Raw genomic sequence first — 20,408 nt, forward strand, 5'->3', positions numbered from 1 at the left:
CTACAAGGTAGCTAGCAGCTATGCATCATGACTGTGTTTGTGTTCAAATGTTCTCCTATTCAGCACAACAGCAAGCAGTATCAGCCGCAAGTTCTGTTCCTATCTTATTACATAAATATGCAGAATAAATTAGCACTCTGCTGGCTGTTTTGTGAGAACTTGACTGCTGTTTTAAAGTCAAGAATGAACTGTGAGTGAACTGTGAAAGTCAAAGGCTTGGGGTGTTAAGATTTACGTCAATGTCCAGATGGAGGTTTGTTTTCACCAGTGGTTGTGGTACATTACATGTTTGTGTTCTCTCTCTCTAACTGTGTCCTATCACGGCACCCCACAGGCCTGTGTGTTACATCTGCAATCTGTGTGGTTATTTGTGGATGACTACATTTGAATGCTGTCAAAATCACTTCAACGAAACATAAAACAGCATGTTGTTCGAGCAACGTTTAAACTCCTTAATTTATACGGCTTCTGGTCTAGCAATCAATGGAGAATGTTCCGGTCTCTTCATAGAACATTTTTTTTTTTAGGGTTTGGAACATTAACACTAAAAACATCTACAAAAAAATCCCTCTTACAGAGACCCTTGGTCTTTGAGGAACCAACACTAACTTTTCTTTAACTTACCATTGATCTTTTAAGCATATGATAGATCCAGGTCAAACATCTGTCATCAACTGGACTCAGGGTAATACATCACCAAATTACAAGTTACCTACCCCCCAACTACTCATAAATCTACTCACTCCCACTCAGTGGTCCAGTGGAGCCTTTAAATACGCTCCCAGATACAGATTGTGGTTACGTTCAGCATCTCACTGTTTTATAAATCTGAAGTTTTGCTATGAACATGAATGAACCGGTTAGCTTTCAATGGGAAAAATTATAATTTCTAACAACATTAGCTGCTAATATCTACAGAGCAGTTCTCATCACACTAACAAGGAGAGGCAGCCTCATTAGCTCAGTTACATCATCATGTTCCTAATGACAGTCTCACCTTGCGCTGGCCAAGCCATCCTGCAACGATGCCAGCTGTACAATAACAAGTCTCTGGCACTGGTGTTTCAGACTAAGCCCCTCAAGCTGATATCAAACCAAGAACTTAAAACAAATCCATAGTTTATCCATAGTTTCCAAGCTGCCAGCACCGCAGAGAGGGGGGGGGGACAGAAGTCCAGTGTTGTAGCAGAGAATAAATCAGAGCAACAATTGGCCGTGCTTCCTGTAGGCAGTCGGTCTAATAAATCTGAGAGGCTACAGGGAGACACTGATGAGGACACCAGACGACCCCTGTTCCATCCACATCAAATGCAATGGAATAGAGTGCAGCGTATACAAATCCTTCTCCTCATCAATCCTGAAGTATCTCTTTATCGGCATCATACTCCCAAACTGAGATGTATGCATACTATAAGTTAATGCAGCAGAAAATGGCACACTATAAACATTACAACCTGCTCTTCCTTTGTTAGACGTCTTCTGGATGTTCTTGCCTCCATGTTAAAAGATTATTTCATTAAATCACATATGAGCTTGAATCCAGAACCAAAATACCTGCACAAAGGCATGTTAGACCTTCTTTTATGACCTTCTTTTATGCATTGTAGGAATAGTTTTTAGCCCAACATCAAACCCAGACTGAGGGTCAGATCTTGGCTGTGGGTCAAACTACTGTTTGAAAGCAGATAGTGTTTCATATAAGCCCACTTAAGGAGTTTGACAGGCAGGACTAATAGTTAAGGTTCTGGGCCAGGTCCAAAGCCACAGCTGGCTGCCACAGGCCCGATCATTCGCACACCTCTGACCCATAAACACTGCCTCAGTGAACATAACTGTCAGGCGCTGCGATCTGTGTTTAACATCAGTTAACTTAGGGAATAACAGAGAAGCAGGGAGTTCATATTACTGACAAGTTACAGCCGCACTGAATCAATCTTTCTGCAGGAGAAGCTGTCCTTATCGACAGCGCAGAGCATGCTGTCTGCAGGTTGCCATTTCAAACAAGTTTTTAAGGAAAGCAGCGCAGCATGTGGAGTTATTTGTATAAGATAAAAGTTATATTTTGAGTGATGTGATATTCAGAGCATGTCCCTGAGCGAGAGCCAACCCTATACAGTAGCAGAGCCTGCAGCAGCAGCAGAGAGAAAAGAAAGAGCAGGAGCTGTGCAGGGACCCAGACAAAGACAGCAGTCACTGCAAGGTTTCCAGACCAGGGCAGTTAAACACAGAGAGTGACCCTTCAACCCGTGCACACCCCTGGGAGAGAGAGATCGGCGAAAGGCAGGATGGAGAGAGGGGGGAGGCAGGGCTGCCACAAGGGCTCTTTCTCAGGGTTTACTCTCTTTGGAGGCTGCTTGTGTGCTAAATATGTTCCAGATAAGTTCAAGATAAACAGAGAGTTATAATTGTTAATCGTGTAAACACCTAGGTTTGATTTATTTGTCCATGCTATCCCTTCTTCAATGATGTAAGCTGCTTTTTAAGAACCATACTAAACAGTTGTCACCATGGTGAGAGCTGGGCGAAATTAGGAGCGGAGTAAAATAACAAGCAGGGTCTAAAAGAATCACAACAGCGGCTGTTATTAGCTCCTAAAAATGGGAGAGGTAATTATTTGACTTCAGTGCTCGTAGAGGGCTGTTTAAATCATTAAAACAATTGTCCACCAAAAACCACAAACCCCACTCTGAGCTATGACACCTGCGGTCAAACATCCCGGTCCAAGCATCACATTGTGCATTCCCGTTGTGTTTACATTTCAGCGTGTCACACACAGCCAGAGAGATCCAGGGAGAGGTAAACCCAGCTAGAGTGGCGATCGGTCTTCTGAGTGGAGAAATAAACGTGTGGCTCCCGCACACCTGAAATCACATTTCACTTTGCAGGTGCACGGTGACACCAGAGCCACTCCACTTTGCTCCATTTTGACTTCTGTGAGTTTCTAAATCCACTCTGAGAATATACGGTAGGTTTTTAATAGACTCTCGGTTTCTGAATAGCGCACACAGAGACAGTGTGTATAAAACGTGCTAATGTCAATCAGAATTACAAAGCAATAACAGGAATAATCTTGCAGAGGTTTATGGGGAAAGATGAGGAAAAGAGTGCTGGAGTTGAGCCATGACACAGACATGGCAGTAACTCGATCTCCCTCTGTGTCTCTCTCTCTCTCTTCCCACATAGTCACTTGCACATAAGCTAAGAACTTTTTAACTGCTCTAGTTTTTTATTTTGCACTATTTTAAGCATCCACATCAGCTTTCCCATGACTAATTATATAACTAAAAACATGTGTGTTCCAAGTTTAAGCACAAGGGTTTCGCAAAAGTCATAAGCTGTGGCAAAAACTGAACTTACTCCTGGGACAGTTCACTGACACGTGAATAAACCAGATAATGATTCAAAGCAACAGGTGCCTCAGCATTGGTATATTAAGTAACATATAAAACATTGGGTCTCTCTCTTGCACTTTATGGAGTGCAGCAGTCACATGAGGCCACAACTTCTTAGCGGGTTTCATTCATGCAAACAACAGTGCAGCCTGAGGATGTCGAAAAGCCGTGAGACACTCAATCAGGCTCGAGTGGACATTTGACATTCCCCAACATACTGTCAGATATCAGGTTACATCACCGGCAAACATGCAGTTATCTCACTGTGATTGACTTGCTGCTGCAGAGGAGGCCTGTGAATAAGAATGTGTAATGGAAAACAGTCTAATTTTAACTGTATTGTTCTGCAGTGAGTGCTGAGTTGTGTCTGCATGGGGGGATGTTTTTGATAAAGCCTCGTCACTGGAAAGGGAAAACTACATAGTCCGTATGAGTGCATTTGTCTTTCTGACTTTGACAATCCGTCCACTCTATAACTGTATCCACAAATATGTGACTATCTGTAATATAGTCAACTTGTCAACTGCAATAGCTACTTCCAGAGACACATGTCAGACAGAAAAATTAGAAGATACTTCTATATGGAATCAAATTTAAGTATCTATCAATTATTGAACCACTCACTGTTATCTTTTTTCCCCATCTTCCTGCGCATCCTCATCTTAGGAAAAGACGGCCAAGAGTAGTTGAAAGGAGAGTCAGAGTCAGAATCCATGGTTTGTAATCTCAAAGAAAATCTTCATCCAAAACAGCTCAGGGTGATAAATAAGTGAACAGTTCCTCAGTTTGCATCCATTTCTCACAGACTGCCGACAAGCTGCAGTGTTCACTCTTCTACTTCTTTCCAGAGGCGCACTGTAGACACTCTGACACTTCAGAAGTGAGCCAGCATGTTCCCTTCTGTCTCCCCCAGCCACCCCTCCCCCTTAAATCTACCCCTTCCCCCTTCCAAAACTTTGTACCAACTGTCGGACAGAGCCGGGACTGAACCCTGTCTTCTCCTTCTGCTTCTCTCTCTCTCTCTCTCTCTCTGAGTTTTCTGTCTTTTTACAACTTTCTCTCTACGACTTCTCTTCTCAAATGTGTGCCAACCTACAAGTCTCAAAATCCTTCTGTGTCCCCCCTCAGTCACTCATCTACCACACACAGTACGGAAGGAGGGAGGAGAGATCAACACATGCTGACAGGAGCAGGGGGGGGAGGAGTGTATTGACGGCCGGAAAGAGTGACTGAAGGAGGGAGAGAGAGGAAAAAAAAGTCAAACAGACGAGTGACTTCAGAGCCTACATGGAAGACAAACAGGAGGGCAGACAGCTAAGTAGAGGTGAGTCTCAGATATAGGAGAAATCATTAACCCTGTGAGTTCATGATTGTCTCTGAGAAACACTGGGGCTACACACACTCTGAGGCACAAACCATTCATTCCAAAACATGTGTGATGCCACGTCTCAAGAGTGTCCTCCCATATCACTCCATTTCCTCGCTCCCTTTTTCTATATATTTTAGCATGTCAAAGCCAGGCGGGGGGGGGGGGAGAGTTTTGGAGGGTGGGGATTTCGGGGAGGAAAACAGACTGCCAGGTCAGCAGCCTCACCATGGAGACAGCAGTGAGAGCCACTGCAGTTTTCTTCTTCCGCCCGCCCGCTCCCCCCCCCCCCGCCTCTCCCTTGCCAACTTGCAGGAGTACAGTGCCCCATTTGCAGCAGCAGGGAAAAATGTGCTGGTAAAAGAGGAGGTAAAAGTGAGAGAATGGGATGGTTGAGGGGGTTTTAAGAGACTAATCAGACAATGGCACACTGGGTTTATAAATGCACATAAATGAAGCAATGTGATACAAACTAGAATAAAAGGGATGAAAAGGCTTCTGTAGGGAGAACGTATGCATGGGCGGGATACAGAAGTACACTTAGAGTATAGAAAGAAGTTTCTGTATTTGTGTGTGAGTGTGTGTGTGCATGGGAAGGGGTATTGGCAATGTAATGGTGAACATTAATGCTGCCTTTGTGGGGTTTAATCCTTTTTTTCCGTTCTCCAATTAGATCGCTCAGCCGGGGTCGGAGACTCTTGTTAGCGTTGTTCTGGTGTTGAACTCATCGTCTGTTGTCACCTAGCCAAACTATCCATATCATAAATCCCTCTTTGGTAACCCCCCTCCTCTCTCTCTCGCTCTTTTCCTCCACATCACACACACATGCAGACACACACACACTATTCTCACACTCCTCCACTCTCCTCTCTCTGGGGATCTCAACAAGCTGCTGGAAAACTGCATTCAGCAAAGCCCTGGCAACCCCCATTCAGCCACAAACTACCCTTTTTTTCACTTCACCAAACCCCTTGCCCCTTTCAGAGCGCTCTTCCCTACTAAATGCTCCCTCTCTAATACACAAGTGCAGACAAACACTTATAACACACACTCACACACACATACACATCGACCTTCTTCCTTTCTTGAGCAGTGGAGAGCAGAAAACTTCTGGATGAAGTGGCCTTTGCTGTTTGTTCATATTAAAATGCTGACCTGGAAGGGTGGGACCTGGGGGACATGGGTGCATGAGTGTTTGTGTGCATTTGTGTGTTTAGGTATTTGGGGGCATGTGTGTGTTTTGGGTGGGGTATTTAAATTTCAGGGGCATTAGGGGGTCAGACGTGGGGGAGAGGGGGGGGAGGCGGACGGACTGAAGAAAACAGGGAGAGGCTTGTTTGGTTTTTCTTTACATTAAAAATGTTACACTTAAATTATAAACTTTATAAAATGTGCTATGGCTTTGTTATATTTTACAGTTATACCAATGAATCTAAAGCTGAAATTGGAGAGAGGAGAGAGCTCACATCAAGAAGACAGGGGGAAAATGACAGCTACACTCAAAATTCCTCATCCCTTGCTGAAGCTCTGGGTACAGGAGTTGTGTCTATCTTTCAGTCTGATGACGCATAAGCTCAAGCCAAGCTGCCATAATGCTTGCCATAAAAACAGACTGGAATCCTGTGTTGTGATTCACTTGTTTGTAAAAAATATATATACAAACCTTCCGGTCACTCGCAATGCCTGACAGCTTAAGAATGTCTAATAAGGAATTTAAATTCCTCAGGAGTCAAATAAGCGTTGTAATAATCCTGCAAGAATAACATATATAAATCCTGAGTCATTCTCAGTCAGAGCTATTGTTTCATCAAACATTACATTGAGGGGAAACTTGGTTTCAAAAAACAAAAAAAACAGGATTCCAGTGACCAGTGTTATTCATCTGAACCGCAAAAAAAGGGATCAAACTAGGTCACATGAGGCAGTCTTCAAAGAGTCCACAGAAATATGACAACCTCAACCAGCCAACAAACACACACACAAACACACACTGACACACATTCACATGTGCACACAGTACAAGTACAAAATGGCTAAACCATATAGCATGGAAAACATCAGCCACAGGAAGTCTAGATTGCAAATGTCCGGTGCCAAGTGTTATAAAGCCTGCAGCCTCAACTTGTAACCACAGCATTCTTACGCTGAGGCATCAGTCTGCTCTGCAGCTACACAAGCCAATTATTAACCCGCAGGATGTTCCCACTCTGCAAGCCTCCTCTTCCCATCCAGGAGCAGATCCGAGTCAAGCCACCTTCACAGGATTCATTTCTAATCCTCTGTCACTGCATGCAGGAATCAGATGACTAATAGGAAGGCTTACAGGAGTCTTCCCGGGATGTTGTATTAAAAGGATTCCTTCTTGGTGCTATGATTACTGTACACAGAATGACAAGACTCCAAAGACGTCTTCTTTTTTTTTTGGGGGGGGGGTTTGAGACTACAGTCTGTGGGGATGGTAGATGGCTGTCGCTGAGGATAGAAAACAAACGTATCCTGCAGTTGTACTAAAAATTGATTAGAAGCTATATTAGACCACCTAAGACAACAATGATGACTTTAAGTCTGAACTTACCATGATCTACAGTCAAGGCACCGCATGCTCTAAAATTAAAACCATACCTAAAAACAGGCTTCAAAGAAAGTAAGCTTGTTTGAAGAATGTTTAAAAAATAAAATCTTTACCAGGGTCAGGCTGTGATGGATCCTCTTCTTCATCCTCCTCATTCAGGGAGAACATCAGAGGCTCCTCATAGTCCTGAGTGAAGAAACAGGGAACCTTTCACCAAACAGCATACACATCTTCACACTGACACTTTCACAGTATGACTCATACATACCACAAACTAAAGTACGAAAGCACAAGTGTGTGGCAAGTGCCTAATTGCGTAACAGATAATAATTTTAGCGAGCATCTGTATCGTATAAAAAAAAAAAAAAAAGGTCCTATTGGATGTCATGTGCCCCCACCACACCCTTCTGAACATGACATGAACAATGACAGCTTTTGAGTGAGGCGTGAGGTGCCAACTCCAACACCTGAACAATAAGAGTGAAACGATGTGGAGCATTGAGGGCCAGTCAGAGCCTACGTGTAGCCATGCCTGCAGTTTGGTAATGGCTGATACAGATGTTCATGGAGAAAAATGTGTTAAACATTTGAAAGTGGATATCCAAGACAACACCTGCTTTTAACAAAGTCAGCCTTGGGAGTTCTGGAAGGACAGCAAACTAATATTTGACTCATATCATCACGCATGTTTTTTTTAAGCAAGTTTTTAAAAAGTTATTTTACGGAGTTATTTACATTTTTGTTTCCCTCTATCTGATTAATCCCACATCACAATGAGAAATACTTAAACGTACTTGATGTTTAGACATTTGAAGAAATGTATTTTACTTTTTATTCCTAGTTCATTGAAATGTGCCAACTTGAAAGCTACTGGCAGTCTTTTGCAACACAGTCAAAACAGTTGATCAAAACAGGGTACTTTGTATTCAACATCATGGATGCAAACGCAGGACCACTCTGATAACTATGATTGCACTTTGCACTCCTTCAGCCAGATGTTCTCAAACACCTCACCGTGAATATTTAAGCGTTTGTTTTAATGAATGGCTTACATAGTGCAAGAGGCCTCTGGCATAGATGTGTACTATCTTCTCAAGTGACCGTTTTGAGGTAAGATCGCTCCTTTACAGAGCATCAAGTACGTCTGCACATGCTGTGAATGACTCGATAGGGAGATGTGACCCGCAGGTTTATGAGAATGCAGTGCGGAGGAAGGCCGACTTTTCATGATGTGGAAATGTTAATGTCTTTTTTTCTGTTTGTTTTTTTCACAGTAAAAAGAGACTGAAGTCTGCAGGGCACTTTGTGTATTTCACTGATAGTCCAAAGAACTGTAGAAAAACATGAGGCTTCAACACTTCAGTCTGTAATCTTTTTCCTGCTGCTGGATACGAGCACAGGTCTCCCTCTCTCTGCTGAGTAATAGTTTATAATCTTTTTTTTTTTTTTTTATATATATAATATATTTAATGTCATCAGACTCTGTGTTCATTTGCATATGAACCAAGAAAGTCACATCATTAATTTGTGTTGAATATAAATGCATAAAGGTCTACAGAAAGCTCTAAGTACTACATATATCTTCGACCTCAGCTCTCTTTAATACTCACATTTTCTTCTACAGCAGAGATCCCTCCATTGATAGCAGAATACAGAACTGAAAGAAGAGAAAACTAATTCAGATGCAGCCATTCAACTTCAAAAGAGGCTGAGGTAAGCGCAGATGTTTGTCAGTTTTTAACAACATTGTAAGTAAAGTCTTGTTGTTTGTGTTTTTTCATAACTTTTCATTCTAAATCCTTATGTCTTGATCTCCTGTCTTTCATTTAACTACTATGTGCATCCCAGATCAAAGGAAACAAAGCAGAAGGAAGTGTTGCATGGTTTGGTATGAGGTTTGGGGTCACCTAAAATCATAAAGGAAGGAAATGCAGGAGAGGGAAGTGGCAGCGACTCACACAAGATATATAGGCTGGGAGTGTAAAATGGAGACAAGATATACATGAGAGGAGGAGTGAAAAACAAGGGAGAAAATGTTAAAGATCTTAACTTTATGAGAACATTAAACAATGTGCAATGCTGTTTTTTCAGCATGGTTCCATAAAACACATTCACTCAAGTCTGATAATGAGATGCCAGTTCATCAGCAATACAGAGAGAGAGAGAGAGAGAGAGAGAGAGAGAGAGAGAGAGAGGAAAGCAATCTTGTAAGAAGCTGTGACCTTCCAATGTTCACCTGGTAACTAACTCTTTTCTGTTTCTACATCTTTTTTTTTACTCAACATACAGTAGAAACCTATGAAAATATACTGACAAAGAAAAGTACATAGAAATCATACACTTTCCTTCATAAAAATGTCAAATAGAAAGGTTTCAACGGTCATGAACTGAAGGTGACATCACATGTGCCTAAACAAAACTTAAAAACAAAAGATGTTAAAATCTGCAATGAAGAAAGCAGAGAATAACGTAAATTATTAATTCAAAATGCTAAACCAGCAAATATATTTTTAAAGTGAGAAATCGCCTTAATCACTCAAATGGTTTGAACATTTTGTACTTACAGTCCCAGCACTAATAAGAAACATGTAGCTTGTTGCTCTGCTATTTTGCACCTATGTCAACTCAATGACTGATATTTCAATTTAAAATGCCTGCATGCTGAAATTACGAAGATACATTTTTTCAAACCAGATATTTGAATTCTCTTTGATGTGTCTATGCAACAACCTAAGTTGGGCTTTTCTCAAAACTCACAGTCCAGCATGATTTTTGGCATCACGCCCAAAGCTGAGTGGGCCTTTTGTCAAGGTGGAAGGTATAAATACGGCAACAAGCTTTGGGACAAACTCCCCTCACTCCCACATGTAAGGAGTGGTTTGAGAAAGGCCCTTAATGTTTTCTCACAGACTTGCATTGCCTCAAACCCCCACAGGAGGGCAGCCAATGTCTATTAATAAAGTAGTCAGTCTCAAGCTACAGTATCTTTCCCCAATAAACCACAGAAAAGATAGACAGGCTATATTCTGACATAAAAGAGAAGAGTTAAGACTGGATGTTTTGGTGCAACCGGGTCTCAAAAATCCCAAAAAGTCAGACAGATAATAATGGTAGGATACCGTTGTCTGCAGGATCATCCACCAGTTCCTCCTTCCCAAAGATGGTCTCCACTCGTTCCCTCCTGAGAGCTTTGATCTGCGAGAGTAAAAGTAATGCTAAAGTAAGAAATGAAATATACAAATACTCCTTTTGACTGCATGCTTCTATTCATCCATTACACCTCTTCAGGGTTGTAGGGGGGCTGGAGCCGATCCCAGCTATCATTGGGCGAGAAATGGAGTACACCCTAGTCCCCAGTCATTTACAGAGCTGACATACAGAGACGGACAAGCATTCATACTCACACCTACGAGCAATTTAGAGACATCAGTTATCCTTACAAGCATGTCTTTGGACTGTGAGAGGAAAGAACCCACACATGCAAACTACAATGCAAACTCCTGACAGAAAGGTTCCAGCCAGGCAGGGGGTTCAAAGCAGGGCACCACAGCGCAGCCCTCCACGCTTCCAAATGGATGCATTTATTTTCTTGGTATATTTAGGGAAAAAGATATGAATAGGAACTGTGTATGATGCCAAGCATGGTCCACCAACAACAGGTTGAATTGCATATTTCATTATAAATAATAGTTTTGCTGTTTTGGTTCAATGTTTGCAGCGTTCGACAACACAAACTCACCTCTCTGAGGAAGTCCTCATCTCTGAGCCGGTCTCTGAGAAGCAGGATGTCAGAGTGTCGGCTCTCCTCTGAGCTCCACCTCAGGTTTTGTCGGACGGTCAGAGTCAGGTTTCCTGTATCGTGACAGAACCTCAGCAAGCGGGATCGGTCAGCCCAAACCTGGGACAGACCTGCTGGTGGGGTGGCGAGAGGGTTGGGTGGGCTGCAGAACGAGAGGCGGGTTTGTCTCGTCAAACATTTCGGTTTAGATTCTGAATGAAAACAGTTTAAAATACTAAACAGATAATTATAATGATAATACATTTTATTTTCAAAGCACAAGAAAGACTTTCGAAACCGTAAAATTGTTTAAAGCGCTGTCACTCAGGAGATGAAAGTACAGTCTAGGTTTGGAGGCCAGGTAAACGGGCCTATAAAGGTGCGCTTTGAGATTTATGGATCCAAATTCAGCACAAAACATTCCTGAGTTTTAAAGCTTTAACTGGTGTTGTTGAGCATTTTACATGTTCTTCAAAAGAACTATAACCTGTATTTTGTACATTGGCTGAGATATCAAAAGAATCAAAGTTATCTGGGGTAATAGCTCAGAGGCATGGTTGTAAAGAGGTTAGTAAAAAGCAGTTCTGGGTTTGAGCCTGCTGGGAAAAAGGGGCCTTTCTGTGTCGAGTATTTCCTGCTAAGTGGGTTTTTGATGTTGCTCGGTTTCCTCTCAGCAGTCCACATTGCATGCAGATTTGGGCTGATTGGCGGCTCTAAGACCTGTTATTGACTAGCAACCTGTCCAGAGTGTACTCTGCCTCTGCTGCAATATAAAACGTGATTCTTGTTATGACCCTGTGTCCTTGCAAAAAGAAGTCAAAGCTAAAGAAAGGATAACTAACAGCGTATGTGAAACTGGCTTGTTTCTACAATCTGTACTGAATGCATTATGTTGCAGCAAAACAGTGAATGATTCAATATCTCTCCTTGTGGGAGCTGATTATCTTACTGTGTGAGCAGCTCCAGCAGCTCCGTGCTGCCTGCTGCCCGTGCCAGCTGCAGCGGTGTGACTCCCTCTTCATTTGGCAAACTGACAGCCATTAGACCCCCGGGCTGACAAAGCAGCAGCTCTGCCAGGCGATAAAGACCCCACCTCACAGCCAGGTGGAGGGGAGACTCTCTGAGACTGTGATCTGAGGATAAGTGGGATATTGTAGTGTTAAATAAAAAAAAGGGTACAACTCTGCAGAGATAAAAGAATCCAGAGAGGCGAGAAAAAATTATCCGGTGACTGAAGGTGATACAAAAAACAAAGGAGGAAACACAACAAACCCCTTATGTCAATAACCACCTTCCACTCCATGATAATTAACCTAAATGTCAATGACTGATTCCTCCTTTGGATCTCTCTGCCCCACTGACCCACTTTAAGGAAATAAAAGCTTTTATTCATGCCACTTCACGAAGTCTGACCTAGACCCGTATCCAGGAAACTGGACTGCATTAAATCAGCTACAGTCCAGCAACAAGTAAGCCCATTTCAGCTTTTTAAAGGTCAAATTCTTAGATCATACAAAAATATCAAACATCATCCGAAAAGTTGAGTACTGAGTGCTGGACAAAAAGCATCCAAAGACAGAGATAGACTTAAGTCTTCACAGCAGAAGCTGCTCCAATTAACACTGAATTGGAATTATCACCACATGTGTAGCTTCGGGCCCTCGCCCTTCATCCGACATGAACAAGTGAGTAGACACAACTCCTCATATATACAACCACTGAGATCACCTAACAGGTCTTAGTAAACAAGTCATAGTGATGCTCCACAAGACCAATGCGTAGACTCTACAAATACACAAAAATACAATTACCGTATACACAACTTCAGCAGGAAAAAGCCTGCAGTGAATTACCAGAATAACTTGAATTACATGACTGGAACATCAGGAGAAACTGATTTTTTTTTAAGTGTTTGGGTGGACTCATCATGATCAATATGATGGTTTATTCGGGATCTTTCAAAATTACACTACAATGTAGGTTATTTTCTCTTATTTATATAAAGATTGCATTTCTGTTCTTATTGTCGTACAAAGTAAGGAGAGTGTTGAAAAAACACATGCTGATTGTGCCTTTCACCCTTATATCCAGGGCAATTTATGCTTCCAAACTGGACCAGTATATTACATTTGAGATGATGTAAGAATTAATTAGTAATAATTTTTTCTTTACAGATCTAAAAAGGCTCAACGTCTTCTTAGTGCCCGACCGAGATGAGAATTTTGGGGCCGATACTGATTATTGGGGAGAGAAAAAAATCTGATACTGATATATTGGCTGATATCTTTCTTAAATCTATGTTCGATCTGCAGAGATAAATATTATAAGAGATATATAGCTTATTTTAATCCATATAGCACATTCTGCTGGTGACAGAGAACTGCTAGTGTAATACAATGAATCTCAAATTAAATGAGTTTGACTGGTGAATAATTCTAGTAATATCGGCACATATCTACAACAAAAATAGCCGATACCGATAATCACTGGATAAGCTTATATCTGCGGATATTATCTTGCCGGGCTCTTCTTCTCCTAGTTGTCCACAAATATTCTGTATCAAAAAAAATTATTCTGGCTCATATTGTTGTGACAAAATGATTTTTTTGTTTCAGTGACTATAACAATGCCACCGATATAAAATTGTAACCATCAGAGGAAAGTTCGGGATTGATCATTGATTCCTAAACAGCTTTAGAAAGATAGTGATGTCAGCAGCAGCAGCCGTGTTATCAAATTAACCACAGACATTCAGAGGGAGCCGCTGCAATGAAACAGACTGCCATAACTATATTAACGCTAAATCTAGTTTGTATTTATGTTGGTGGTCTTACACAAACAGATTGTGGCATCTAGCAAACATGGTGGTCAACACACACACGCACGCACGCACGCACGCACGCACGCACGCACGCACGCACGCACGCACACACACACACACACACACCCCCCCCCCCCCCACACACACACACACTTGAATTCAGATTTATTAAGCTTTGCCTCGGGCTACTTCCAGATGGAAAAGCTCTATTAACCGCATTACATGCTGCTTAATTGGCTTTGATGAATTTAACAGAAGCACACATGTGACCAAGCTCACTTCCGATTTTCAGCCCAGTGAGCACGGATGGAAAACAGGAATGATGGCGGAGAAGTCGACTGGTGGAGGTGAGCAGTTCAACAGCTCACCAACCTAGTGTAACACTGGCAACAAGTTGTCCAGCAAGAATTTAGTCAGTCTATAAACTGATTTCTCCCATTTTAAATATTTATCAAACTTTCTCATTCGTCATTTTGTATCCAAAGACATTGTTTTATTATGAAAAATTACAAACAATGTGCTTCTGATAAACATGTTTGTACAGAAATGTCCGTTCAGACCGATAACATAATCCTGCTCTCACCCTCTCCACTGTGGCTTCCCAGCACATTCCAGTTCTGAGGGATATCCAGGTTGGCCATGGCCAAAGCCACTCGACGATCAATAGCCCAGCGAGAGCTCTGCTTGCCAAGGTTAAAAAGGCTGCTCAGCTCTATGTGATCTGTGGAGCTCAGGCAATGTCCGTGGATAACCAGGTGCTCTGCCAATTCCTGAGAATAAAGCGATGATAGATCAGATCAAATCTGAGATAACTTATGTGCAATGTTAAAAAGGGTGAAGTTCAATAGGGATAAAGAGTGACTTGTGAGAAGACTTAACTTTTCAACACAAAACAAAATTGTTTGGAGAGTTTTTTGACTTGAGTTGAATTATTATTCATTTTAAGATGGATATTTTTGAGACAGAATGAAAGTGGGGGAAGAATGGGGCATCATAGGGATGATAGAACTTGCATGTTATGCAAGTTTGTATTTGTGGATCTTCCCTACCTGAGCATCATCCTGAACGTACTCAAGTGAAGCTCCTCCCACCCAGGTGAGGGGTGTGGTTTCAGAGCACATGTAGGCCTGGACAGAAACCATCTCAGCCAGGTTATGTCCTAAAACAGGACACAAGAGAGATTTACACCAAACAGACATTCAACAGTGCTGCTATATAAAGATAAAATACCCATTTAACAAAGATACTGCCTGCTGCTGCTTTCTGATGCACCTACTGAAGTAAAAGTATCCTCTCTGAAAAGATATCAATCTAAACGCCTCTTTGATAAATAGAGAAAAAGATTTTAAACTAATACACAGTTCTTAGGGTTATACACGATACAAACTCACATGTATGGTTAAAACCCAGTGCTTCTTATTAGATGTTCAACAATATGGTCACAAAAGGTTTATTTTTTTCCATTATTTCATGGAGAAAGATACAAGGTTTTAATACTCCAGCTATCTTAGACAGTGAACAAACCTGCAGGGCTGTCTGCTGTCTGTTTCAACCTACACAGAGGCTCAGTAATGTTGACACAATGTTTATGGAGCTGTTTCCCTCCTGAGAGGAAGCTGATAAGATTCTGCATCCTTCCAGACCACTTGCACAGACAGTCTATGTATATGTGCGTGTGTGTTTAGATTCAAACAGTGATTAACAGTTCCTGAGTTTATCACATACAGGAATGGAAAACCTGGGGTTGTCAGGATGTGCATGGATGGGAAAATAAAGAAACTACTTGAACACATTCATATAACAGACACACATATGCACTTACCAGGCACTATAAAGCAAAGCATGACATCACTCTGAGCCCGAGTGACATGAACCAGCATGGATCCTTCCAAAACAACATAGACCTCTGTATCCTCTGGCATCGAGTCTAAGCCCTCCAGCAGGGCAAATACCTTTGCCTGGCCCTGAAATAAAGAAGGGTGAGGGAGGTTGAAAGAGAAAATAAGAAAGGAAAAGACCAGAGAGCGAAAAATATCCCTTTTTATAAAGATACGGACTCATATTCTGAGTAAGACTCTATTCTGATAGAGAGCTCTACCTTTCTGTAAAGTCTACCAAATCCCTTGACAGCATTCCTTCTGAGGTCAAATTAAAGCATTGCCCCCTCAATAAAAACAGGAATGTCTTAGTGTCTACTGCAGAGACCTGCCCTGAGCCCAACAGAGCAGAATGCTGTAGACCTCTGATCTGAGGCAGAGGAGTCACACTGACAGACTGATGGGCAGCTTTTATAAAACTCTGTGCATTTCTGATGTGGGTGTGACGAGCATGTTATGCATCCGCCTCACCAGACAGTAAATCTTCAGTGAAGAGGCCATGGCTAAGCTCTTTCAATTCTAGGTCAGAGATGTATCTCATATCTCATCTAGAGCTGAAACACAACTGGATTTTTAGTAAGCGCAGCAGATCATCCTATATTACTTTAGTACATAAAGAGACCATACAAGAAGAAGGTATATTATTTAACAATAGCTTAAAATATGATTTGATTAACTATTAAATTATTTTTCGGGCCATTTGAGGACAGAAGCATGAGCTGTTAATACAACACTGATTTCTTGTCACCCGGTCAAGGAGACATGGTAAACAGTAACCTATAAAAACATTGAGCGGATACTAAGAAACTAGAGCGCTCATGTTTGTGCTAAACTAAGCTGTAATTTCAGTGTCCCTCAGTGTTGGTCTCGAACAAAATCATTTACTATGTGAACCAGCTAACAGGGTTATGAGAGGCTTTTATGTTTGTTTTGCTTTGGAAATGATAATGTAAGGATGGCATGAGATTTTAAAAAAACAACATTTTTTTACATTATTAATGCAACCGCAACTGAGCGGGATTGCAGATATTTTACAGTTTAAATATTAAAAATGTAACATCTATTTAGTTTCACTGCCTCAAAAAAGGAAAGAAACATATTTCAGGGTCAATTGGCTTCTTTTTAGAGTGGCTGCTTTCCGCCAACATCTAACAGTTGCAGGGGAAGAGATCTTTTGTAAAATATATCAATTTGTCCAGCTACAGTGGCCTCAATAGACTAGACTGAGTTCAACACACACTGTATATGGGTTATTCTGGGCAACGTATCAAATGACTGACTGAGGCAGGAGCAGAGGAGACAGGCGGAAGCGGGAAAAAAAAAAAAAAAAAGCCAAGGCATCACAGAGTGTGTAATGGTGTAAAAATGTGGGTTGATTTTGAAGTATTTTCTCCATCTTTTTCTTTTACTCATGAGAGTCTATCTATTAGCCTTGCATCACCTCAAGCGCTGACCTGATTTCTCACGCTTTAAAACAGAGAGGCTTTACTCTCACTTTCTCAGATAGAAACAATGTCAGTAATCCTTCCTCCATGTCTCTCCGTCTCACCTAATCCCACCTTTCACTTCTCTATCCTTTAGCTCTTTGACAGAGAGAACATCAGGTTTACACACAGATTTTCCTGAGCCCTCATTAAAACCCCTCACCTGACCAGATGTTAATCACTCGTGACGCTGTGTGGACACTTCAAAAAAAAAAAAAAATACTGGACATGACAAACGAGAAATTCCCTGGCAGAGGATAATGGACCAGAACCGTCTTTTAAAAAACAAACGCAGTTATTCTGACATGACTGGATACGCTGTGTCGTACGCTGCACTCTGGCTGGAAAACATCTTTGCTTTAGGGGAAAATATCTCAACAGCTAATGGAAAGTTGGCACAGACATTTATGCCTCCTTAAGGATTCATATTAAAAACTGGTGATCCCTTTAGTTTTATTCCCACACCACAAGCAGTTTGAAATACAACCTAATATTTCCAATATTTGATTATGGGACAAATACCTACAAATCACATTGCCATTAGCACAATTTAGCATGCTAACAGGCTAAGATGATAAACATGTTATGTTGAACACGTTATTATGCTAGCTTTTTAACTATTTGCATTTTGGGAAACTGATGTTAGCATTTTACTAAGTCTGCTTAAGCGTATATGAACGTTGCATAAACAAATAATTCCATCTATTTGTTGGCTTGTGTAGAAAACAAGTACAAAGCTGGGGCATAGGTGTTTAATCATTACATGAAAAGGCAAGTGTCCGCATTCAAAGTTTGGTAACCTTTCAGTAACCTCGAGTGGATGGGAAAACAGGATTAAAAAACATGTCAAATCAGAAAGGATTCAATTGAAGTTATTGACTGTGAGCAAAGCAGTTCCCTTTTGATCTCATTTGATCCCAAACTGAAACTAATAAAAACATACTTGACGGCAGTCCCACCCTGTTTGACTTCAGCTTAACCTCACGAACAACAGCTCCATTCAAAGGTTCAACACGACCAGAGACATCACAAATCAAACTGTTTGCAAATCTTTCCACCTCTGAGCGTGTAAAATACAACTACAAAACATCACGGTGAATGAATCACACAGTTACTGATTTACTACTTATACACACAAATGCCAGGCTGATGAATAAGGTTATTTTTGCCAAGAAACTATGATTCAGTGCTCAAATAATCCGTCATTAAAACTGTGAATTGGGTCATTCAAACACCAATGATGTTTGATCGAAAGCATTATTCTCCTTACATCGCGGCGCCCTCACTGACCCTTGCGCTGAATCTGACATCATATTTAGAAAAAAAAACATACAACTTTGCTGCACAAATGATTCAATTACATCCTCTGTACTGATCCAAAAAAAGAAAACAATTAAATCCCTTCAGATACAGACACACAGCTGATTCAGTTTCATTAAACATAATTGTTTGGTCATGAGTACAAAACCTCTGTACAGATGTTCAGTTGGTATAAATGTGGCTGCTGATCCTTGATTTCTAACTTAATTTGCAGAGATTTTCCAGAGGGATAACACAGTCTTGAGATTAATAGGAGAAGCTGGTCTCAAATATGACTGCAAACTGTAGAGCTCATACTCACATACAGAGGCACTTTCCTCCTGCTCAGCTCCATCGGCTCAGCAACTACAGGCAAGGAGGGACATTAAACACACAGACGAGAGACAACGTTTAAAAAAAAAAAAAAGAAGGAGACTTACATTCATTCCTCTGTACTTCTTTGGTTATTCTGCCTGCTCCTCGGTTTTTGAGGAGATTATCAGACCTTTTCTGTGCCAAGCAGAGTATGTCTAATGAGACAGGAACATCTTTTGATCTGAAGTATGAGAGTAATGATCATGATTCTTTCTCTTTTGGTGCAAAGGGATAACACCAGAACACCATATGAGCCCAAATCTCAGGTATTGTTAGTCAGCTACTGCAAAGCATGATAGAACCACAATCAGATTTATGGCAAAGTAAGTCACAAACAGGGTAGGCTGTTCGCTTTAGTATGTTTGTGAAAAAACAACAGACTTTACACTAAATAATTCATAAGGAAATATGAAGGCAAGAACTGTAATTCAAGAAAGTAGGAAATTGATTGCTTTCATTGCTGCAGGATTGAGAGCTGTTCTATATCCTTCCACTGAACTGGACACTACACAGCTTGGTCGTTTCACTACCGTTGTTTTTTTGTTTTTTTGAAGACATTGTTTTACAGTGCAGTTGCACTTTCCTTTGAATGTTGAATCATTTACCATCAAAATTTGAATTGACCTCATATTACAGTGAGAAAAGCAAATCACTTTCAACTAACAAACAAGCAGTATGAGTCGCTTACTTTTAAGAGACAGGAAAATTGTTTGTTCATGTGAGGTTATCAATATATTGACATTTTTTTATGCAGAAATAAAAATACAAAAATAGTATAGCTTTAAAAATACATGTCATTATCTATCAATTATTCCAATTAGTGTTCTGTTGACGTATTGGACTTCAAAATAAATGAGTGCTGTCTTTTCTTACTGCTTGGATTTTGCCACCCAAACAGGGTTGACATATAAGCAAACACTCAGTATTATAACAACAAAAAATACATGTTTTTTTTAGGTTTTTAATCAACAGCTTGTAGAAATGGTTCAGAGAATGTATTTACCTACCTCCACAGGAGCTCAAACTCCGGCTGAACAAACCTGACTGAGCGCCTGGATGTCGCAGAAAGAAACGGGCACCTAACTCGGACTCATCCTCGGGTTGCTAACTGCAAACTGAAGTGTCGCAGTAAAAGCCACAAGTTGAGAAATGGCGTTCAGTCGGTGAGGCTGCTGTTTCCAGTGTGAGCTGCAGCCTCCACTGACACAGCAGCAGCAGCAGCAGCATCCTCCTCTCTCGACTGTGTTGATGCTTTCTGTCTTCCGTCTGCTCAAATGCAAATTCATCGCTTCATGTGAGAGTTTAATGTTTCTTTGAGGTTACAGCGACCTCCAGTGGAAGGTAGACGGTTAAGAGACCATCTAAAAAGTTGTCTTCTCTTGCATGTTGTAACCGTCGTGGATCACTTCTCAAAACGTTGGCACACAATTACTTCCGAGTCAGA

The 20,408-nt window shown here is 41.2% G+C and overlaps 1 protein-coding gene across 5 annotated transcripts in view; it reads right to left on the reverse strand.

Annotated features, from left to right (window-relative positions):
- Positions 1 to 20,195, reverse strand: part of LOC109991580 (rho guanine nucleotide exchange factor 28-like) — a 41,091-nt gene extending 20,896 nt beyond the window's left edge. For 2 of the 5 annotated variants that reach the window (XM_065948993.1, XM_065948985.1), the window contains exons 1-10: positions 19,972 to 20,195; positions 18,912 to 18,955; positions 15,752 to 15,893; positions 14,979 to 15,088; positions 14,513 to 14,699; positions 12,058 to 12,241; positions 11,070 to 11,271; positions 10,450 to 10,525; positions 8,941 to 8,987; positions 7,444 to 7,516 (exon numbers count right to left, since the gene is read on the reverse strand). In XM_065948993.1, the coding sequence (XP_065805065.1) occupies positions 7,444 to 7,516; positions 8,941 to 8,987; positions 10,450 to 10,525; positions 11,070 to 11,271; positions 12,058 to 12,241; positions 14,513 to 14,699; positions 14,979 to 15,088; positions 15,752 to 15,893; positions 18,912 to 18,944 (1,054 nt within the window). In that variant the 5' untranslated portion in view covers positions 18,945 to 18,955; positions 19,972 to 20,195. Of the gene's footprint in view, positions 1 to 4,016; positions 4,248 to 7,443; positions 7,517 to 8,940; positions 8,988 to 10,449; positions 10,526 to 11,069; positions 11,272 to 12,057; positions 12,242 to 14,512; positions 14,700 to 14,978; positions 15,089 to 15,751; positions 15,894 to 18,911; positions 18,956 to 19,971 lie in introns of those variants that run through there. The other 3 variants (XM_065949008.1, XM_065948999.1, XM_065948989.1) reach the window with 2 other exon arrangements.
- Between the last annotated feature and the right edge of the window lie 213 nt (positions 20,196 to 20,408).

This window comes from Labrus bergylta, chromosome 2 (genome assembly GCF_963930695.1).
Source record: "Labrus bergylta chromosome 2, fLabBer1.1, whole genome shotgun sequence".
NCBI classification, from domain to species: domain Eukaryota; kingdom Metazoa; phylum Chordata; class Actinopteri; order Labriformes; family Labridae; genus Labrus; species Labrus bergylta.